The 23,459-nt window shown below is 36.6% G+C and overlaps 1 protein-coding gene across 2 annotated transcripts in view; it reads left to right on the forward strand.

Annotated features, from left to right (window-relative positions):
• Positions 1-8,141: 8,141 nt before the first annotated feature.
• Positions 8,142-23,459, forward strand: part of PLCB4_1 (1-phosphatidylinositol 4,5-bisphosphate phosphodiesterase beta-4) — a 129,081-nt gene continuing 113,763 nt past the window's right edge. Inside the window, exons 1-5 of one of the 2 annotated variants that reach the window (XM_051215054.1) lie at positions 8,142-8,172; positions 10,020-10,186; positions 12,811-12,891; positions 14,300-14,359; positions 15,161-21,640. In XM_051215054.1, the coding sequence (XP_051068233.1) occupies positions 10,064-10,186; positions 12,811-12,891; positions 14,300-14,359; positions 15,161-15,238 (342 nt within the window). In that variant the 5' untranslated portion in view covers positions 8,142-8,172; positions 10,020-10,063 and the 3' untranslated portion in view covers positions 15,239-21,640. Of the gene's footprint in view, positions 8,173-10,019; positions 10,187-12,810; positions 12,892-14,299; positions 14,360-15,160; positions 21,641-23,459 lie in introns of those variants that run through there. The other variant, XM_051215053.1, reaches the window with a different exon arrangement.

The raw sequence follows: 23,459 nt of genomic DNA on the forward strand, positions 1-23,459 counted from the left end.
TCACAGGATGTAGGCAGCTGACGAGAACCTACAAAATAAAATGAATTCATGCTATTCTGCTATAGTCTTTGTTCTTACTCTTTTCATTATAAATATAACTCCGAAACAGTGGAGTTCTCGTGATGTGAATACCTAATCTGTGAGGTTTTACGTGAAAGTCAAATAATTGTTTATCATTTCTGGAGGACGTTTTTTGGCTGAGGATGGAATAGTGGATTTTTTATGAAAAGGCATAAGTTACAAAATGACTACATATACATAGCAGGACCATGCCACCTCAATCCTGTGTTCTCGTGTTCACCATTTTAGATTTTCACCAATAGTTGTGTTGATGTCACAGGTATTCAGTGTTTGACAACGCTTCTACCAGTAACACCTTCTAATATATTTCGTTCCCACCCAGAGAAATCAAAAGACAGAGTCGAGGAGATCGGAAGAGTATATTTGGCGATGACCAATATATCGGAATTCTCTGATCTAATCTGGCTAGCGATTGCGGTTGATGTTGAGCACGGCGTTACCACACGTGATCTGGTGCGGATGCCTGACCGAGCGCCTTCAGCTAGATGAGTCTACTAAAACATATGGTCAGCATCCAATGTCGAAAACTTAGTGCTATTTATTTTGGGGATTTATTTACCGCTACAGATCACTCCCCCCTAGTGGGGCAGTGACGACCCTAAGACGTGGCCAGCCAGAAGTTTAAACCCAACGAGTTTGTCGTTGGTAAACACTCTTCTGATAGCTTACTAAGTGTAGCAGCGTCTGGTCGTCTTTCCTTACTATATGGGACCGAGGTACAACATAGTAAAAAAAGAAAGAGTTACAACGAAAATTTCGACTCCTCGTAAACTGAATCGTTCTTTTCCAGCCGTCCTGGAAAAGAAAAAAGAAAGTGTCAGTGCATGTCGAAATACACTCGTATGTGCGTAAAAACACAATGTCGGCGGAAAAAAAATGGAAAATAAACTCAAGCACACGTAATAGCGTTAAAAATGTTTTTTTGTTTTTTTTTAAATAAAAATATAAACATATAGGCATATTAAAATTTTTTTAAAAATATTATATATTGTCAAAAGAAAAATCGAGATAATATAAAATGTCGAGTAGTGTCTTACGTGCAGTAGTCGTTTAAATGTTCTGGAAATCTTACTCTTCTTCCAGAACGCGTCGTTTTAGGTATATTTTCAGATACATTCGGAGTATCATCGCTAGTGTTCGTTGTCGGTTGAGGAATTATGAGTCCAGGAGTCGTGTTGTGCGATTGTACCAAAGGAAAGTCGACGTGAATAGGCTTTCCTTCTAAATACGCTGCTTTTAAGCGATCGATGCTGATGCTATCGTTTGTTCCGTTCTTATCGACTATATAGTACTTAGATTCACGTTGAAGAACTTTGAAAGGTCCTTCGTACGCTGATTCGAATGGTCGTCGATGCGAGTCTCGACGAACGAAAACGTGTGTACTATATCGTATGTCAGGTTGGACGAAAACATCAGTTGATTGAGGTCGAGTGGAAACAGGTTTAACTGAACGCATTGCGTTTGTAAGCCTGTTCGTGTAGGGGGTTAGATCCATGTTCATTGAAAAGGATGAAGGATCCACGAATTCTCCTGGAAGTCGAAGTGTCGTTCCATAAACGAGTTGAGACGCAGTGTATCCAATGTCAGCTTTCACTGCATTGCGGATACCTAGTAAGACGAGTGGAAGAGCGTCGGTCCACTGTGAAATGTTTGCAGCTGATAGTGAAGCTTTTAGTTGTCGGTGAAAACGTTCTACCAACCCGTTTGCTTGTGGATGGTAGGCGGTCGTTCGGAAGCGAGTGCTTCCTAGTATTGTGGTCAGACGACGGAAAAGTTCAGATTCAAACTGACGTCTGCGGTCTGTAGTGATGGTTGAAGGGCAGCCGAAGTTTGCTACCCATCGTTCGACGAAGGTGCGGGCCACTGTTTCAGCAGTGATGTCCTTGATAGGTACTGCTTCTGGCCATCGAGTGAAACGGTCTACGCAGGTTAAGAGGTAAGCGTATCCATTTGAATCTGGTGAAGGTCCTACCAAATCCAGATGAACATGGTCGAAACGAGCATCGGGAGTTTTAAACGAGCCTAGGGGACATTTATTGTGTCTGATAACCTTAGATTTTTGGCAGCTTACACAGGAGCGTGTCCACTCCCTCACGTCTTTATTCATTCCAGGCCAGCAAAATCGTTCTGCTATAAGCTTGATGGTTGCACGAACACCTGGATGAGAAAGTTTGTGCAATGTATTGAGGACATTGCGTCGATAATGTTTCGGCACGATTGGGCGATCCCTACCTGTAGATGTGTCACAAAGTAAGGTTTCCTTACCTGTTCCCATCTGTTTGATGCGTAGTTTAAGTGTTGTGGACGATAACTCGTGCTGAAGATCAGTGTCTTCTTTTTAAAGCTGGGCGAGTTTAAGAAGGTCGATGCCTTGGAAACTGTTCAAGGAAGTTATGCGAGATAAGGCGTCTGCAACTACATTGTTTGCTCCAGAGATGTGTTGAATATCTGAAGTAAACTGCGAAATGTAGTCCAGTTGTCGAGACTCACGGGGAGAGTACTTGTCCGAAGGAGAGCTTAACGAGAAAGTGAGCGGTTTATGGTCCGTGAAAAGAGTGAATTCACGGCCTTCGATGTAGTGTTGGAAATGCCGTACAGCACAATACATAGCTAGGAGTTCCCTACCGAATGTGCTGTACCTCGATTCGGTGTCTAGCAACCTTCTAGAGAAAAATGGCAAGGGTTGCCAGGAGTTGTTAACCCATTGTTGTAAGACTCCTCCGATTGCTGAGTCGGATGCGTCTACTGCGATGCTAATGGGTGCTTCGGTGTCCTGATGTGCGAGCATTGTTGCTTTAGCAATCAGTTCCTTAACTGTGGAGAATGCTTTTCGTGCAGTGTAGTCCAAATTAATGGATTTCGCATTTCCACGAAGTTGGTCGGTCAGAGGTTTCATAAGTAATGCGCATTTGGGTATGAAACGTCTATAGAAACTTACGAGGCCGTTGAACGTGCGTAATTGCTTGACGGTGGTCGGTTCTGGGTAGTCCAGAATGGCCGCCACTTTGGTCCTAAGAGGTCGAATGCCTTGAGCATCGATAGTGTGCCCCAGAAAGTCTAACGAGTCGGTTCCGAATTGGCATTTCTGAACGTTTACAGTAATGCCATGTTTTTGAAGTCGTTCGAAAACAAGATCCAGATGCTTGAGATGTGTTTCTCTGTCCGGACTTGCGATTAGACAGTCATCAACATACGCATGTACGAAGTTGAGACCTCGAAAAACGTCGTCTATGAATCTTTGGAATGTTTGAGCAGCGTTTCTTAAACCGAAAGGCATTCGCAAAAATTCATAGAGTCCGAACAGAGTTATGATAGCTGTTTTCGGTATGTCGTCAGTAGCCATAGGGATTTGGTTATACGCTTTAACCAAGTCGATTTTCGAAAAGACAGTTGTACCTTTCAAGGTAGCTGTCAAATCGTGAATGTGAGGCAACGGGTAACGATCGGGAATGGTTTTCGCGTTCAATCGCTGATAGTCACCAGTTGGACGCCAATCGTTGCTGTCCTTTTTAGGGACCATGTGCAACGGAGATGCATATGGGCTACTTGACGGTCGTACGATTCCTAAGTCTATCATATGGTCGAACTCGTTTTTCGCCAACCTCAGCTTTTCGGGAGCTAGTCGGCGTGCTTTAGAAAATACAGGTGGTCCTGTAGTCGTGATGTGATGTGTAACGTTGCTGGTTACACATGGTAGTTTCGGTTGAGTTTGTTGTATCCCAGGGTACTTATCGTGTAATGGTTGATAGAGTGGGTCTATCCTATGCTTAACTGTGACTGGGGATAATCTGTAACCAGAAAAGGAAGTTACGCAAACGGACTACTTAGTGTTTCCGTCTACTAGCCTCCGTTTGCGAGTGTCGATGATCAGATTGTGGTGTTGTAGAAGGTCCATACCAATGATTGGCATAGAAACATCTGCAACGACGAAAATCCAGTGGATGGGTTTGCGTAAACCCACGTTAAGGTAAACGTACCTTTTGCCATACGTAGCGATCGGTTTTCCGTTTGCCGCCTGTAAGTTTAGAGTCGATTCGTGAAGTCGATCGTTAGGATTCGCTGGGAGAACGCTAACTTCTGCGCCAGTGTCGACGAGGTAGCGAACTCTCGTTGTCACATCTGTGACGTATAACAGACGGCTATGTTCGCCGGCTACGGTTGCCGTTAACGCGTGCCGGCTTGGAAGTTTCCCGAATTGTTTTTCGAATCAGTCGGTTTCGTGTTGGGAAAATTGCAGGGTTTTCTGCAATTTCTGGAAAACTTTCCACACTGGTTATGATACCAGCACCAGTCGGGGTTATCTGTCTCTCGTGGTCTAGAGACAGATCGCTTACGAGAAATGCTTCTACGTGGTGTGCGCGATCTCTTACGGTCGGTACGAAAACTAAGATAACGCGTGAGTGTGTGACATAACTTGGTTATATCATTCTGAGTCGTGTGAGGCTTTTCTTTGACTGAAAATACCTCGGTAGTAGAAGGTTTCGTAATTTCTAGAATGCGGTCGGCAGATGCAGCTAGCTCGTCTAAGGCGTTGTTCTGGAACGAGACCAGAACTGCTTGCACCTGTTGGGGAAGTTTTGACAAGAAGAGTTGTTTGAATAGACCTTCGTCGAAAGTTCTTGGGCCTATAAACTCTCTCATCCGTTGCAACATGTCCGTCGCAGAACCGTGTTGCAGGTCGATATTGTTGAAGAGTTGATCTAACCTTTGTCGATCGGTTAGGTCTCCTCGTTTAAGAATCGAGCGTTTTAAGATTCCGTAAGGATCGGAAACATCACTAGTAAACATACTAGGTGTTACGTACCTGTTGAATTCGCGCGGTAGTGCCTTGACTACTGCGAGGAATTGTGCACGTGTGTCGATCACGCCGTGCTCGGAGAAGTCGGCTTCTGCATAGCAAAACCAGGCTTCGATGTTGTCGGGCCAGAAAGGCATGAGTTGAAACGAAGGCGGGGACAAGGTCTTAAGCTTGAGTACTTTAGGTGTCTGTTCAGTCATGATGAAATATGAAGTACGATAATGAACGAGGGGAAAAAATATATATATCCAAGAAAAAACACGAAATAAAATCACAATGCTCAAAAAAAAATAATAAATAAGGCGATGATATATAAAAATCCCAAAAAGGAACAGACTCACAGTTGCAATAAGGTGTACCAGATCACGACGGTCTCACTAATGATGATGTCACAGGTATTCAGTGTTTGACAACGCTTCTACCAGTAACACCTTCTAATATATTTCGTTCCCACCCAGAGAAATCAAAAGACAGAGTCGAGGAGATCGGAAGAGTATATTTGGCGATGACCAATATATCGGAATTCTCTGATCTAATCTGGCTAGCGATTGCGGTTGATGTTGAGCACGGCGTTACCACACGTGATCTGGTGCGGATGCCTGACCGAGCGCCTTCAGCTAGATGAGTCTACTAAAACATATGGTCAGCATCCAATGTCGAAAACTTAGTGCTATTTATTTTGGGGATTTATTTACCGCTACAGTTGCATGTTGAATTTACATCTTTTCAGTATCTATATGTTCAGCTTCAAAGATCATGTAGTCACGATCCAATAACATTACAAGGTAACAACAAGAAGGCTTATCAAACTCACCTTGGCATTAGTTGAATCTGATCAATTTCTCGCGGTACAAAGCGCAAAATACAGATTCCCTTGCGTCAGCTCTGTCCTTTGCATGTTTCAAAAATTACCCCAGTTTTCGTCACGGCACAACCAGTAACTAGTTCCGACCTCTCTTATGATCATTTCCGTTTTCTGTCAGTTTCGTCTTTTCCCACGGTCTGCAATACCAATTAACTAACTTTTAAATTTTTTCTTCAGATAACCGTCTTCTCTTACCGTTCAACTTATCACTTTATAATTTTCACGTTCCAACCAATCACCAGCTGAAATTACTTGGTGGTTGCTGAACAATAGCTGCCGTTATGAAAAAAACTAGAAACTAAAATTCAATTGTTCAACGTCGCTTATGCGTAGATAATTAATCAACATGTTTATCTTATGACCGATGATGTAGTAAGACGTTTGACTTCGTAATGTTATTTGAAGGATATATTTACACACTGAGGCAACACTAAATGTTATGAAAATCTCTACAGTAATAACTGAAAGCATTTGATTGAGTGACAACTGTCATCCCTGACCTCACTGTTGTGAATAAATTTGTTCTACTGGGATTTTGAGTTTGATTGTCCATAAATTGTATCGCGAACACTTCTGGTTTCAGTCTGAATCTGGTTTGTTATTTTGGAAGCATTCCTGGGTTGATTGCTTGCAGTTTACGAACAAATTTTGGCACCTTGAGTTGATCTTCGTACTTTTGTTAGCTGGGTCTTAAGCTAAAAGTGCTTCAATGGTGGATCATAGCAACACTTGGATGATACAAGAAACAAACTTTTCAAATGTTTAAAATATTTGACTATCATGTTATAAAAGTTAATTTACATCATGACGAATATTGACAGTCTCTCAATAGGCTCACAGTTCATATTCGGGAGTAGGAACGATTTGATTAGCCGGCTAGAGACTGACGACGCTGAATATGTCTTGCGCATAATGCAAAAATTGCTGTCACTCGAGGTGACATGGCTTTTCATAGTTGATTACGAATTTCTATGCTGACTTCTACTGATAGAAGAGTGTATATTTTCGAATCCTTGTAAGATACCACTTCATCATTCGGTGAGGTCATGAAGATATTGGTAGAAAGTAACAGTTTCTAAGGCATTTGAAATATAGCAGCAGAAATAACTGCAGCAGACGATCAAGGTTCTTGATGACTCTTGAGATCATGACCATTACATACTTCAACCTTCACGGAGTTTTTAAGATAAACACGCCATATTTGTATGCACGGTAAAGTGTGTTTTGATAGAAAACTTTCAACGTTCTTTGGAGCTTACTAATCACATTACAAGCTGAACTTTTCACGTGTAAGTCGTCGCAGAATCCTTCACACTATTTCATCTAGTAGGTGCATAGTATGTACGACCAGCTCGTCGTAAATCTGAAGACGCTTTGAGAACGTTTTTGAAGAGACTTTGCTTTAAACGTAGCGAGATATATCACATCATGATGACCATTACCACGACCTTAAACGTTCTAGATTTTTAACGCACTGAAACTGAATGTATCACGCACTAAAACCTTCTTTATACACTTTTACGTAATAAATGACGTTCTACTTGCATATCGAATTCTGAAAGGAAGAGGTATGATGTAACTTGAAATAAGAGACAGTATCCTACAGACACTGTATAATACAGATATGAATTACATTCGTAGTAGTAATTTTGGATAATGACGTCAATCCCGTCAGACTACAAATGCTAATCGAAAAAATAAACCAGAATGCTGAATAGACTAGAGCTCGTTTATTCCATAATGAGTTTATAGGACTAAATTCACTCAATCAACAAGAGCTGATTTTGTTTCTACGATTTTTTTGGCATTTATTGTTTTATTCATTTAAAATTTGTTATTCATGAATTTCAATAATCTGTGTCGATTGTTATGGTTACTTGATTTGGACAGGAATGCTGAGGCCTCCTGAATAACTCCGAGGTCACGTCTAGTGGCAAATACTTAGCACAGATTAGCGTTTTCTGACAGTCAGGTGAGTCATCTACTGTGATGACTGGGTAGAATAGATAGTATTACTGCTAGAAGAAGATGTATCAGTAAGAACTTTGAATGCCTCAGTGTATGCGTGCAGTCGATTGGTGCAAGTTAATCATCCTTGTCACTGAGGAGGCTCAATGAACTGTTCGACATACAGTGATATTATGGATGATTTAGCTACGGCTCAGTGTCAGTTCACTGGCGTCCCAAGGTTTAGTAACTTATACAAATCTCTTCCAAACGTGCTGATAATCATAGAACATCGTATATTCCCTCATTTTCTGAATCATCTAAATTTGGTGCAGAATATGAGGACAAACCACTTGAAAAGTCATTAACAAGTACTTCTGATGCCAAAACCTACGTGTAATTCGACATTGAATCTCATGTTTAGCGGTACTAAGTGCGTCAAGATTTTTCATTGTACTCTGGCGCCTGTTTCTAACCAGATGTAAGTCGACTGTGTTTTATGTAGTTTCTTGTTATGTCCAATGACTCTCAAATTATGTTTTGGAGGGCTATCAGCTGTAACACTAGCATATTGTGATTTGTTTTTGGGAGTTGTGTTCGCAAAGATGTATTCAATTGTCAAGTTATTCTACGTCGCCTCTTCTAATTACGATAATGTTTACTGTTACTGTTTCAGACATAATTTTAATTCAAGAAATAATGGTAAATAATTTTCAGTAACTCACAAAGTGGTTCGAACTACGTTTTTTTGTTAAACTGCCTTGTACTGTGTAATTTCCATTTATTAATTACGAAGTTGGTGATAGGACTACATTGGAGTTTTGAAAATGAGCCTTAGCGTAGGTTTCAATGATGTTTATCGTGGTATCTGGAATATATATGCCGAAGAGGGTCTCACATCTTTTAGCTATGCGGTAGGTGTTTTGAAGCGTAATACCATAGCTGTGGTGTTACAAATAATAACTAAAAGTATCTGGTCGCACGTATTAGGAGTAAAGATTAGTGCGGTTTATTTTTTATCATTATACGTGCATACCATTTCTGTACTATAACTAACTGTATGTTCCTGCTGTTACCACTGTCTAGTGAAAGAATAGCATTGTCTGTGATTTGGAAAAAATGATAGATATGATTTATACACTGTTCATTCAAAGAGATGATAGTATCACTAGATTTTCATCGCGCTTACTTATCACTCTTTGGGTTTCTCATTCACAATCCATATGCATGACTGTTTCCCTCTGTAAAATAACAAACATATCAGAGCATAGTGAACTAGTTTGTAGCCCACTCTATCAGGAATAGTTTAGTTAACCCTTTAATGTTTACCTTCTGATTAAAGTCTCCAATGATTTCTAAAATTCGCAGTTATGGAGCTTTTGATATCATGGGTTTTGATATATCTGTCATGACACTTCATGAAACGTAATTGATTAACATTTTTCAATGTTACAAAAATGATTATGATAAATTGCTTGAAGCTGTTAAATTTTATGTCCGACTACGAATAATTTTAGTTTCCAGTGTATAAAGCCGTCACTATATGAGTTCGTGTAAGGTGATTTTTCATATTTATCATTGAAGCCTTGGATCGTATGAAGACTGAGTTCAGTGATTTAAGTACTTCTTTCCCCATTGATATTGCTAATAGCGTGAAACCTTCAGGTTTTGAATTGAATGATTGTTTTCTCTGATTTTCTAATTTTTTGTTGACGTATCTCACGCGCTATCAGTTTTACTATTATCCGTCTTTTTGATCACCTTGTCAAGATGTCTTAAGTGCATTAAATCTTATTTTAATTATCTTAAACGTAGCTCAAAGCGGTAAAGTCACTCTTGGGCTTTGAAAAATATCTTCGATACACCACTCATCTTACTATTTTGATATGTTCACTGAATAACGCTTTTAATGTTCAACTTTCCGATGGATTAGGTTGTGTTCACTCTGCTCTAATCTTCTTATGCTTTGTATGGTGGTTTAAAATAAGTTCAGTTTAGTCCATACATATTTGTGTCGGGTTCCATACTGAACATAACTGGTTGACTAGCTAATAACAGGAATAATTTCAGTTGTTGATAAACTTGAAATGTAACTTATGAATCTTCTAATTTGATACTTTTCTTCATTCAATCAATTATGACTTGGAGTCCATCGATAATAACTTCTCGCTTTTAGCAGTAGTTTCTTAAAAACTGTATAAAGATCTTGTAGATAGAATGTTTATTGTTTTGAAGCTGGTAGCTTTGAATTCAAAGATAAAATTATTTATAAAGCTGCATTGCCATTATGGTTATGATTAGTTTAATAATTTCTCACATTTTGTTCAGGATAATCTATAAATCGGTGCACAATCCGTGACAGGCACCTATAAATGACGTCAGATATCGCTAAACGTCAGAGAACTGTTCCATCAGCCAAAGCATTTGAATTTATCTGGAAAAGACCGGTTCCTGAAGTTTTGCAGACTGGGGAGCATTTTGATCGATATGATGAGGTAAATATCCACATCGAATTTCATCTGTTGTGATTTTGATTTAACTCATATACAAGATCCGCGTTTATGTATTTGGCTTTGAGCCTTTCTGTGTGAGGGCTACTTATACTACCTGGCTGATCTTACTGCAATAATTGAAACGGGTTCAAACACCCTAATATTTGTTGAATTCTCAGTTATTTGACCACCAACCTATCACTCATAGGATGCTAGTGCTTTGTATCCCAAACTGATTTGCTTCTTACAGACCAAGTGAAAACTGAGTTACTATGTTAAAAGCGGTACTTCCAAGGTAGATGAAAAACGAGTTTTGATCAATAATTCACTCGGACTGTATTTATTATGTAAATAATGCCGGGCTTATATGCCAACATACAATTAATTTTCTATTTTAATGAAACTAAGTATGTTGAAAAGCTTTTTTCACTTAGGGGTAACTAAGCAGTGCAATTGGAAACGTTCATTAGTGCTCTGTTAAAAACCTAGTCTTAGATTAAACAATTACCAACTAGTATTTTGTTTTCTTACAAAATTTCAGAAATATTTAGGCAGTATTTTATATTTTATGACTGCTCGTTTACAAATTGCTTTGTTCAGAATGTCTATTTTTCTTCTACGTGTTTTATTCATACCAGTATTAGTAACTCCGGCTTTTATTACGATGTCATATTATTGCATGATTGCCAAAAGTTGAAGTGTTTTACCAGAGTACTTGTTATTCAACAATGTCAAAACTTGCTGCAGCTGTCCTATATTCAATTTACTAGGCCTTTCCGTGGACCAAGCAGATAAAAGTATCGAAATAGAAGTGCGCATTCTTCTAAGATTCTCTACACTACAGTAGAAGCAGAAAAGAAAACCAACTAAAGCTGAAAGATATTTTAACAGCAAATAGGATGTATGTTCAGTAATTTGGCGAAAATAAAAAGTGAATACATCCGCCACATTGTGGTTGATTTTTAACCAATTCGCCTGGCGCTTTCGACCGCTTATTTTTGTTATCTCAATGACCTCAATGAAGTTTGTACTTCCCTATAATATCTAAATCAACAACCAATATCATTATGAGCTTGTCATTTTTAATGCTTTATAATTTTAGTCATATTTTAGTTGATATCATTACTTTTATGTTGCCATATTAAACCTTTCTGCTATATATCCACGTGTGGCCTAGTCGTCGCAGTAATACTACTGTTTAAACACAACTCCTAGCTCTTGAAGATTTATGTGTGTATAAGTAATTTAAACATGTAAAAGGACTTCCCAATATTTTTCTTAGTTTGCTAGGTCTTATAGTCTGTGTAATAAAACAAATTTGATTTTACAGCTTTAAAGATGTGGGATTTGTTATCCGTGGATCGAAATTGTTAGGATTTATGGCTAGCTCTATTTCTTTTGAGATGATCTCTAGCTCTTACTAATGGATAATGGCGTGCGAATGTATCATTGTGACTTATATTATTACCAATCATTTCTTAGTTATTTCCACTTAAAACTAAACCATCGCCAATCTAGTTTTGTCGTTACGTTTTTACATTTTAGCTCAATGTTATCGGATAATAACAAATATTTTGTGGAAATCTCGTACTAGGAACATAGTAGATCTCATTGCATACAGTAATGCTTATGTGTAGTAACGCATTGCGTATTGTCGAGGTAAAACGACGAAGTTTTACAGATTTTTAAGTATAACAGACTATCATCCCATCCGTAACATTTGACCGTATTTTGAAAGGATACGAATTTTACTAAATATTACAATTTGAGATCTCTGTCTGTTCATTTAACACCAGTTTAAAATTTAGTAGTTCTAGTTGGTTATGAATTTACGCTGTTTTTGAGCTACAACTATGGAATTGAAGTGTAGTTAGTAATTTGGAACTATATCTAGTGTGTTGATTTCTGTTCATTATGTTATTTTTGTATTCTGTTGTTATAAAGTTAAAAGGGATGTATAGTTGACTTTAAGTGTTCTGTTCTTTATTTATCTAGCTTTGTAGCCGGTAACTGAATTCGTATCCAACTTTTTTCAGGGAAGCTATGAACTAAGCGTAATATAAGCACCTAGTTTTCGAAATGTAATTGCTGAAGTATTTTTAGACTCGTAACTCAGCCAGTAAGTAAATATCCACTGGTTCACTCATTAATTTGTAGTCCGTCATGTACTAAACAAAACTACCGTGACCGATTAAGTTTCATAAACTTGTTCCTAACAAGATGTTGGTGTCTTTGGTTTTCACTTTGATTAGCAGTGAACTCAAATAATTACATTGAAGTTATATGAACTTCCTGATTGCCTCAATGCAGTTAGTTGATATAAATTAGTTGTTAACCCTTGGAAGATTATCGAAAATTCTAATTAACTGAAATAAATGTATTAAATTAAAACTGTATCGCCAAAATTCCTTACGTTTGGATGACTTATAACCACAAGATGCAACTCGGTCAATACTGTGGTGTATAAATGTGTAAACATTATGTGATTACAATCCGGGGGAATTCACATGTTAGCTATAAAATATACAAATTTAAGCGCATAACTATCTTTAATATTTTATCAATTAAATAAACTTGGACTTATAGCTCTGTGAATTACTAACACTTTTTTTCTATTTACTATTTAGGAAACAGGAATTCTGGAACCAAACTGTTTCGTTCGAGTAGATAAAGATGGTTTTTTCATATACTGGCAAAGTGAAAACAATGTAAGGTTAATAATGTCTATAGAGTGTCGGTTTTATTCTAATTAATACTAAATAACTAAGGATATATGGTTAGTTTTACTAAGGTTTTTATGATTACATATGTATTCAAACATGTAATATTTCCCAAACGCGAAAGGTAAGAAAACGTGTACGACGAAACGAATTGTTTCCTGTCACCTATTTTTATCCTTTTGTTTGGGTAATCGAGTTGGATGGTAAAGTAAAGAGTCATACATTTGTTTATTAGAAGGAACTTGAAAAGTCGCTCTTTGACTGTTTAGATATAATGAAATTATATTAAAATTAAAATACAGAAATCATTTGAAAACTTGTCGCCAAATAAATAGTTTATGAAATGGAAATCTTGATATTTAAGTGAAGTTTTAAAAAAAATCTGCCGGTATGAAAAATTATAAAGTGATAATTATGGTAATTGAGTGTAATAATAATAATAATTTAACAAGGTAATAGAAATAAATTGTGTCATAGTTTATTGGGTACTCTTGGTCATTTTTAAAACAACAAAAATAACTGTAGAAAGGTAAATGAATATTTAGGGAGGCGCGAACCATGATTTTGTATTCGTCTATGGAGTCATTGACTACTGAGTTGGACCATGTTGGTAGATGTAGACTACTAGGTTTAGATCTGCTCGATTATCGTAATCAACGGTTAAAAATGTTGAGTGGAGAAATGATTTACATACATTCACTCTTTGTCTTTTTACTTAGATCCAGAGTTTTAAAATGATCTTATAATTTTTAATTCACAAATTCAATGTCGATGCTGAATGTTTTGTACTACAAATGATACTGTTATCACTTCTACTACTATTTCATTTGTCTTGAAATGTTTTCATCTTGCTATAACGATGTACTTTGGCAACTCGAATAGGCATACATATGAACCAGGCACTACATTACCTATGACTGACTGACTAATCTATTTCCGACTGTAAACCCTTATGATCTAGACAACATTTAATAGTGACTAAGAAAATGAGGACGCATTAAGATTTAGATAACTGTTTGATAGTAGAAAGGTTTCATAAATTGCCAAAAAAATGAAATAAAAAAGAAGGATACTGATGAAATTATTTTCATTGTTTGGGTAGAAGAATCTTAACTAATCCTATGTCTCCACCTTTATTATGATATTCGTCCATTTTTTTGAATGACCTATTATAACTAAAAATGTTCTTTGGTAGTTCATTATTTTATTTGTAAAGTTTTTTGAAAACTCTTTTTTTTAATTATATTTTTAGTTACTTGTTTGTTAAATTATCAAATCATAGTTGGATAACTTATGATAAGAGATTAGTTATTGTTTTTTTTTTTAATTTTAAATTAAAACAAAAAGACATCTCAATTGGTTTTTATTTTTTTACATTTTTAATTCCCATTTATAGGATAGTCAGCAGCTTGAACTCTCTCAAATAAGTGATGTTCGTTCTGGGACAAAACCTAAGGTAACTAAATATATATAATACTAACTGTTATTCTTATTGCATATCTTTGATATTAAAAGTTTTATAGTGAACTCTTTTTTACACTTCAAATTGAGGCATGTTAGATTTGAATTCGATGTTCAATAGCAGAAATTTGAATACTTAAAATCCTATTACACTAGGGTTTCATTTACTGAATTGATTCATGTACAATTTATTCACATAAAATTCTCATTATTAGTTCTATATAAAAATGTTATAAAACAGCGAACCACCTAAATTTAATTAAATAGACATTTTATACACTATTATGTTTTATAATGTTTCAATATAATATTAATGTGTAAAGTGATAGAGTGAAAATAGATATAAGGTTATAATTTTGAATATGTGGATTGTGATTGGTAGAAAATTCATGATGTACGTTTTATCATATTTGACACTCGTCAGTCGAGTGTACGTGCTTCTCAGTGTTGATGTTCACATTAAGGCCCTAACCCATAATATGAACATGTTCCAATAAAGACTGATCAAAATTGAATCATGATCATCCACAGGATAATTCAAAGATCTAATCATAATGGCATGGTGTTATAATATTTAATGAAATATAGATTGTTTGCAATAACCAAAAAATGTATTGAAAAGTGGTTTTTACGATATTGATTAATAACTATGTGCCTTTAACAGGAAGGTATTTTTGCTGCATTTTTGTATGTACAGTCTTTTCATCATATGATTTTTTTTACACTGGATAAGATGTTGCGGAGTCTTTCGTACATTTTGTTTTTATTCAAACATCCTTTTACCTCATATTTCTAGAGAATAAGCAAAGAGAAAATTGTGAGTGAAGTAAATGATTTATATGTGATAATAATTACACTGACCAGGTTATTCTAGGATTTTAAATGTTTATTCACAGCTTTATTCGTAGTAGACTCAAAGTGATTTCTCACTAAATTTATCAATTAAGATTCTACATAACACAGAATTACTTTGTTCTAAGACGTCCAAAAATCAAAACAGGACGTTATATGTGAAACAGAATTTTTTAAAATTAATTCTCATAACCATCGATAAAATAATTTTAACATAAAATTCATGCATATAAAGACTGTATTATTTTTAATTTTTTGATAATTTTCTGTAGACATTAGCCTGTAATCTGTTAGTGTTTCAAGTATTCAAAGAAAGAATCAGAGTCTGAATCAAATAACAGAAGATAAATTTGTGTAAACAGTTTTAAACTTAAGTGGTGTCATGATGCATTAAAGAGTAACCAGACAAGGAAACAATTTAAATGACTTAAACGTATACTAGTGTGATTTGTCATATTTTACAATTAGTGTGATGAAAAAAATCAAAACAAAGGGACAATTACAAAGGATTGACGTGATCAGAACTAGAGAATTAGAAGACAGAAAAATCAAGTATTGGTTACTGATAAATTTCGATTAAATCCTGCTCCGAGCTTACTAACAATTTTGCTCATCAACAATTAGTTTACATGACATAGATTACTGATCTAGCGTGCTCTTCCATCACTGCATCAATTTCAATAGGTAGGGCATTGATGATAAGCGAATAATTTAGAAAAAAAACTACATCATACTACAGAGGTATGTCTCCTGTTCAGTACTTAGTTTGTATTGTAATATTTGACAAAGACTGATTTGAAGTTGCGAAAAATAAGTAATATGAAGGGAGTAATATTGCAGAGGTATAACATCCTAATCACTCCAGGATTTAACCCATCAGTTTGTCTAAATTTCATTTGGCTTAATTAAGAAAACTGTAGTGTTTTACATACGTAATACGGGCTGTTAGCAGTTTTAGAAGTCGATGTAATTCCACTGTTTGATCATTATTAGTCCTTATTTAACATATTTCTAGGTCTGTTAACATGTGAATCTGAAATACATTATTTATACTTATTTACGCCTGTTACCTTTCGTAGAGAAGTGTAGGCTTCCCACCAGGATTCTCCAGCGAACTCTTCTGGGCAATCCTATTCATTCTTTTAATGTCTGATTCCAATTCCTGACATAGTGTGTTCCTTAGCTTTCCTCGTTTCCGTTTCCCTACAGGATTCCAAGTTAGGGCTTGCCTCATGATGCAGTCTGATGATTTCCGCAATGTATGTCCTATCCACCTCCATCATCTTTTCTTAATTTCCCTTGAGCTGGAAATTGGTTTTTTCTCTCCCACAGTAGGATGCTGCTGATGATGTCCGGCCAACGGACACTAAGTATCGTGCATAGACAATTGTTCATAAATACTTGTACATGTTTGATGATAGTTGTAGTAGTTCTCCAAGTTTCATCACTGTACAGTAGGACTTTCTTGACGTTCGTATTGAAAATTCTGACTTTATTGGTTGACAGTTATTTTGAGTTCCATATGTTCTTCAACTGTGGGGATTCTGTCCTTAATTTGCCAATCCTCGACTTTACGTCTTCATCGGATCCTCCTCTTTCATCGATGATGCTGCCTAGGTACATGAAAATTTCCACATCTTTCAGAGCTTCTTCACCAAGTGTGATTGTGTTGGTGTTCTCCGTTTTTGTCCTCTGAGCTGGATGGTTTGGTCGTGTTCTCGGTGTTTTATTTGGCGATCTTGCTTTTTCCCTTGTGTATGTTGAAGTCTACTGATGCAGAGGCTGCTGCTGATACAGTGTTTGTCTTGACCTGCATTTGTTGATGTCTATGAAATAGAAGGGTTATGTTATCTGCGAAGTCTTAGTTGTACAGTTGCATCTCACCTTCCCATTTTATTTCGTTCTTCCCTTCAGATGTAGAGGTCTTCATAATTCAGTCAACCACCAGAAGAAAGAGAAAGGAGAGTAGGCAGCCTTGTCTGACACCAGTCCTCACCTGAAATGTGTCTGTCAGCTGTCCTCCAAGCACCACTTTGCACTGTAGTCCGTCGTGTGAGTTCCGGATGATTTTGACGATTCCCACAGGTACACCATAGGGTCAAGGAAGTTCCCATAATGTTCTCCTATCCACACTGTTAAACCCCTTCTCATAGTCAAGGAAGTTGATGTATAATGACGAGTTCAACTCACCTGATTGCTCAATGAATATCCGTAGTGTCTTGATTTGAACTATGCACGACCGATCCTTACGGAATTCGGTCTGTTGATCTCGAGGCTTAACGTCTACTGAATCTTTCATCTGGTTTAGCAGCACTCTGTTGACAACTTTTCCTGGTACTGACAGTAGTGTGATTCCTCTGTTGTTCTCAAATTTGCTCAGATTTCCTTTCTTTGGTATTTTGATGAGGTATCCTTCTTCCCAGTCCGTTTGCACTTGTTCTTCCTCCCAAATCTTCCTGAATAGAATGTGGAGCTTATTTGCAGTTATTTCTATTCCTGACTTCAGTGCTTCGTCTGGTATATTGTCAGGTTCTGCTGCTTTCACACTCTTGGTTTGTATGCTGACCATCCTGATTTCTTCGATTGTTGGTGGAGTGACATCTATAAGAATGTCTATGTGTGCTGCTTCGATGTTCAGTGGATTCAATGGAGCTGGAACATTCAAGAGTTCCTCACATTACTTTACCTATCCTTTCTCCTGTCCTTGAATCTCAGTGATTGAGAGGCCTTGTTTGTCCTTGACCGGTCTCTCTGGTTCACTATATTTCCCTGCCAGTTTCTTTGTCGTTTCATATAGCTGTCTAATATTTCTTTCTCTTGCAGCTTTTTCTGCTGTCGTTTCTAGCTCTTCTATGTATATCTGCTTGTCAGCTCTAACGCTCCTCTTCACTTGCTTGTTCGCTTCTGTGTATACAGCTTGTGCCTTGACTTGCTCTGTTCTTGTTTGACTGTTGCTAATTTCTATCTTCTTGTTGTTTCTTTCTTGAATCTTGTGCAGTGTTTCCAAGGAGATCCATTCCTTATGATGATGTTTCTTGCAGCTCGGAACCTCCTGACACGTTGAAGTTGGTGCTTCGTTGATCCATTTCCAATTTTCCTCCATTGAAGTTTCTTCTTCTGTGAGTAGATCTTGTAAGGCTTGAGACCTGTTGTTGAGAGTTATCTTGAATTGGTTGAGTTTGTCATTATGTCGTGACCGGAGTACAGCAGCATCTCTCGCGAATCTGTCTTTTTCCGTTGAGCTTGAGTCCAATGGGTTTCGCTGATTTTGAGTGCAGTTAGGTTGTATCTCCTCATTGCTGTGGCTATTTGATTGGTCCTTTTGGTTACCCACGTTGTTCGGACATTAATTGTTACTGTGGTTGCTTGAAGGTTAGTCGGCCTTGTGACTTCTGAATAATCTCGGCTTTCATCATGAGGCATCATAATTCTTCTGAACGAAGACTCTTCATCTCAGAGAGCAGAGTTTGAATGGTTTAATTTGTTTAATCTGATGGGTGTTTGTTTAGAAAGATTGTTTTTTACGTGATGGGGCTTTTGACTCCATGCTCGACTCTCTTGCTCTATCCGGCCTTTGGTCTGGCGGTAACCTTAGAAGAGCTCCAGATGGAGTTACAGTGTTTATAAGTGACCTAATAAGTAGTTTTGTGACATACCTTAAAGATATCCTATTATTTGCAGTTTCATTAAACGATTTAAAACGCTTATCTAATACATTATGCATAACATGAGAACTTCAGTCGAACCTTACCCATGAAAAAAGATGATCTATTTTGTCGTACATAATGTTCAAGAAAAATTCCATCTATCGGTGCCCATTATATCTACGTTCTTTGTAATTAGTTTGATTTTTCTGTTGTGAAAAATGCAAATATGGTGACGTTTTTGTGAAGGTAAATGAAATATAGATGTCCATTGGCTACTCTTAATAATTACCTGCTGGTTTCTAAGCACTGAGTACTGTTCAATGTATACTAGTAACGTCTTTTTAGTTTGTTAACATTTAGATTCAGGTGATATGTATTTTAATACTATGTATGAGATTAGGTTCTCACTGAGAATTGGATGGGCCTTCTGTGATTAGTGGATTACATGACTGAATTAATATAATTGTCTCTCCTTGAAATCGAGAAACTTAATTCTAATATGAAAACTTTTAGATACCAAACTGAGATTAACGTATTACTGTTCACTGAATAATCTATGTTTAAGACCGTACTTGGGAATCAAACCCAGGACTTTTTAGTCTCATAACGAGCACCTAATTTTTGGACCTTTGAGTCAGAATCTAATGTTTTACACATCATCTATGTGCTCTGCTGAGATGTTCAATATGAGAATAAAACAACTATTCAGCGCTTCTTTGTCTTCAATGTTTATTGAAGTAAGGTTAGTCAATAATCTTAACGATTAGATCACCTAATAAGCAAATTAAAATCGTCACAAAATGCTTTGCTTTTGAATCGTAATGAAATAAATAATTCTAAATAAATTCATTTTTCATAAAAAATAAGAATATAGCTGTGAAAAGATGTACAAATTAGGATTCATGATACTATTTTAGGGATGACCGAATTAGAATCTGTAACCTAGTCAAATTCATGTGCAATAGTCAATTCGTGAATCATAACTCATATGTCGGTGTTCATTTGTCTCCACTTCTCTCTCTACCGCCTCACTTTATTAATCTCTCTTCTGATGACAACTATCATAATTATAACAGTGAAGTTTCTATGGTTCACAAACTAAATCGGTAACCCTCTATCTTTTCTATTTTTGATTTATTTTCGATAATCGGCCTTACTGTTTTTATCAGGACAGTAAACATTTATAAAAACATTTAGAGGTCGATTGATATAATCAGTATTGTTGGTATACAAAATACCATATAAGTTCCTTAATAGTATTGTTAATTTTTATAGTTAGTTTGTTTTAATGGACTATATCTAAATGATCTTTTCAATAAACATTTCTATTAGTTTGGTATTTTGAAATTTAAATATACTTTTTCGTACGTCAATTACAGTAATTTTTCTCTGTAACTGTTAGGGTGTTATTACTTGTTAGTAGTTAACGGTTCTGCATTCCATAGTGCACTGGCGGCCTGCTTGAATTTCCGGGTTACCTGTTCCTGCCATCTAGATATTTCAACAAATTATCTGTTTTTGTTTGTTTTAACACATCATCATGCATATTAATAACGCAACCTATTCAGGCTTTTTTATGAAAATTAACGACCTTTCGCTGTACAAGTTACAATAAAGTGCATTCAACGGCATCGTCTTGATTGGTATTATGCATTGAAAAGAATGAACATTATCAAGATGTCAGTTCCTGAACTGCTAACATCAAACTAGCAATGACTAATTGCCAAGATGAACTGTCTTCAGTTCCTACTAACTCTAAACATGTATGGGTGTGGTATAATCACAATTCAAGAATCCTGGTTAAATGATTGACAAGACGACTGCTCACTATCAGTACAAGATTTCAATATTTATCATCAGGATCGATCAAGAAATAAGAAAGGGGAATTTGTTGAAACACTTTGTGCTGAGAATTCTATATTGTACGAAAAATATAATATTGCATAAAACCATTCAGTCATTCAGTTAGTAACAACGTAGAACTTCGTACGTACATACATCAGTTCGAGTTGCCACACCACATTAGCACACAGATGCAGTGGTCGATTCAAATCCCGTATTGGTAGAGGTGGTAAGAGTGTAAGCAGTAATCGGAAAGATTAGGGTTTGAAGATGTTATTCAAGGAGTATAATCCAGTGAAATAAATTTAGGAAGAGGAAAAAAGGGACATGAAGGATTCAGAAGATTAGAATTTGGGAGAACACAAAGAGTGGATGCACTTGCGCCATTGCAAACGATTTTGAGCCATGTCATTCAAGGTCTCTAACCATCGGTTGCTATCATCTCGCGGTCCACAACCAGGTAGTCTACAACTACCAACATGGCTCAGCCCACTTGTCAGTGACTTCATGGACTTGTGCCATGTTTTGGTCTGGTCTCCCCTAGTTTTCTTCCAACTTACTCTTATACCATTGAACATCGCTCCTCGGGGCAGTCGGTCGTTGGGCATACGTAACACGTGTCTCAGCCATCTCAACTGATGAAGTTTCACTACTTCATCAATTGACTTGCCATCCTTACCTAGTACCCGTTTCCTAACAACTGTGTTACTTACTCGATGGTCCCAGTATATACGAGCAATGTTTCGAAGACACCTATGATCAAATACTAGTAACCTACGAATATCCTCTACTCTTACCGGCCATGTTTCACTGCCATAAAGTAGGACGGAACGAACCGCTGCGCAGTAAACCCGTCCTTTGGTTGATAGACGGATATCTCGCCTACTCCATAAATGACGCAAGTTGGTAAAAGCTAGTCGAGCCTTCTGTATCCGTGCTGAGATTTCGTCACACACCAGACCACAAGGGATGGTAAGACTTCCAAGATAAGTGAAGCGGTCGACACACTCAACTACTTCACTCCCTATCACTAGTTCGGGTGTCGATGTAACCCAATCCTGAAGCAACATTTTGCATTTCGAGGGAGAGAATCGCATGCTGAACATGCTTGCATTATTGCTTATAGTGATCAGAAGACTCTGCATTTTGTCAGCGTCTTCACCAAATAGAACTATGTCATCGGCATATTCTAAGTCAAAAAGTAAATCTCCCCGTGGAAGTTCAACGCCTGGAAGTTTAGATGATGAAGGTGTCATCTCTAGAAGCACGTCAACGATAAAGTTGAACAAGAATGGAGAGAGTGGACAGCCCTGACGAACGCCACTAGAGGTAATCAATTCTGATGACAGTTCTCCATAAGCCGTTATTAATAATTAATAATGATAATGGATCCTGTTTGGAATATATCAACTTTTAAAGCTTCTGCATTTCTATTTAAGCTTCAACTTTTTAATAAATAAGATGTATACTCCATTAGTTTAGTGAACTCGTTGTTAACGTGTTAATGAAAATTCAGTTAGTATAAAATGATTGATTTGTCAACTTTTGTCTACTCACAATTTAAGCTTAGGTTCTAAGTATATATCGGTTCGAATATTTAAGGGAAATTCCTCACTTAGTTAATTATATCAGAGATCGTTTGACAAATATGTATAAATATTTTTATTACAATCAGCTTATGCTCTAAATAACTTTTTTTAATCAATGAAGGAGATTTCCTTGAAATCATGTTTTTGAAATTTCTGTGTACCTGGTGTTTATATTACCTTTTATTAAAACAATAAAACCTGGATGACTGGGACAACTGAAACTACTTTACGCAGAATAAAATGAAAATGTTGCAAAGAAATAAAAGCAAAGATCATGTTACAGTTACAAAATATATGAGAATATTGGAGAATGAATGACAAAAGTCCTAAGATAAACTACGTCATTTCTATGGCATAGTTTTATATGTGAGCAAAGAAATAATCGAACGATATAACTAGACGTTAAGGACTTCTATTTCGAGAAATGTTTGTTAGTATCTTCAGCCGTAAATACGGCTATTGACTTTTGGAACTTCATTTAGAATGTACCAATTAGTCTAAATAAGTCAATGAAGAACAATTATTCTTTACTATGTACCACAATGTCGCACAGTGAGTAACCACTCAATGCAGAAAATGTTTCTACGTGTAAGGAATCCGTTGAAAAGTTATGCGTAAAATATGTCCAGTTTATGAGAGTTGGTATTTTAGACTAGGAATATTTGTTGAGTCATGGTCTTCGCTGTGTTTAAAGCTATGTTGTTGAGTCGCACCAATGTTCACATGGTGATATCAACGAATGTATTCAACCGCCCGTAGAGTAATTTAACTTATTCAACATCCTCATCTCAAAGACTGTTTTCAAGAGTCTGGAGCTGGGCGTTTTTCCTCAGCATTTTATACCATTTTTTCATCTTAGCTAGCTCTTTGCGAAGCAATATTGTGAAGATCTTTAGATCTCCCTCAATTCTGATTGTTCCTTTAAAAGAAGTCCGATATTGAACTTGTGAATATAAGGTGATATATATGGTAGCTACTTGTTAAATTTTAAATGGTTATCAATGGATCGCCTTCTATCTAATTTACTATAATAATGCTCATTTCCTGGGTGGATCATTTATTCCCATCAAACTTATTCCCACCACCAAATGCCAAAGCATCATGTTACTTATCACTTGATCATTGTTTCGAATTACGTAATCGATAAACTTTAGAGAACTAGAGT

This window comes from Schistosoma haematobium, chromosome 2, assembly GCF_000699445.3.
Source record: "Schistosoma haematobium chromosome 2, whole genome shotgun sequence".
NCBI classification, from domain to species: domain Eukaryota; kingdom Metazoa; phylum Platyhelminthes; class Trematoda; order Strigeidida; family Schistosomatidae; genus Schistosoma; species Schistosoma haematobium.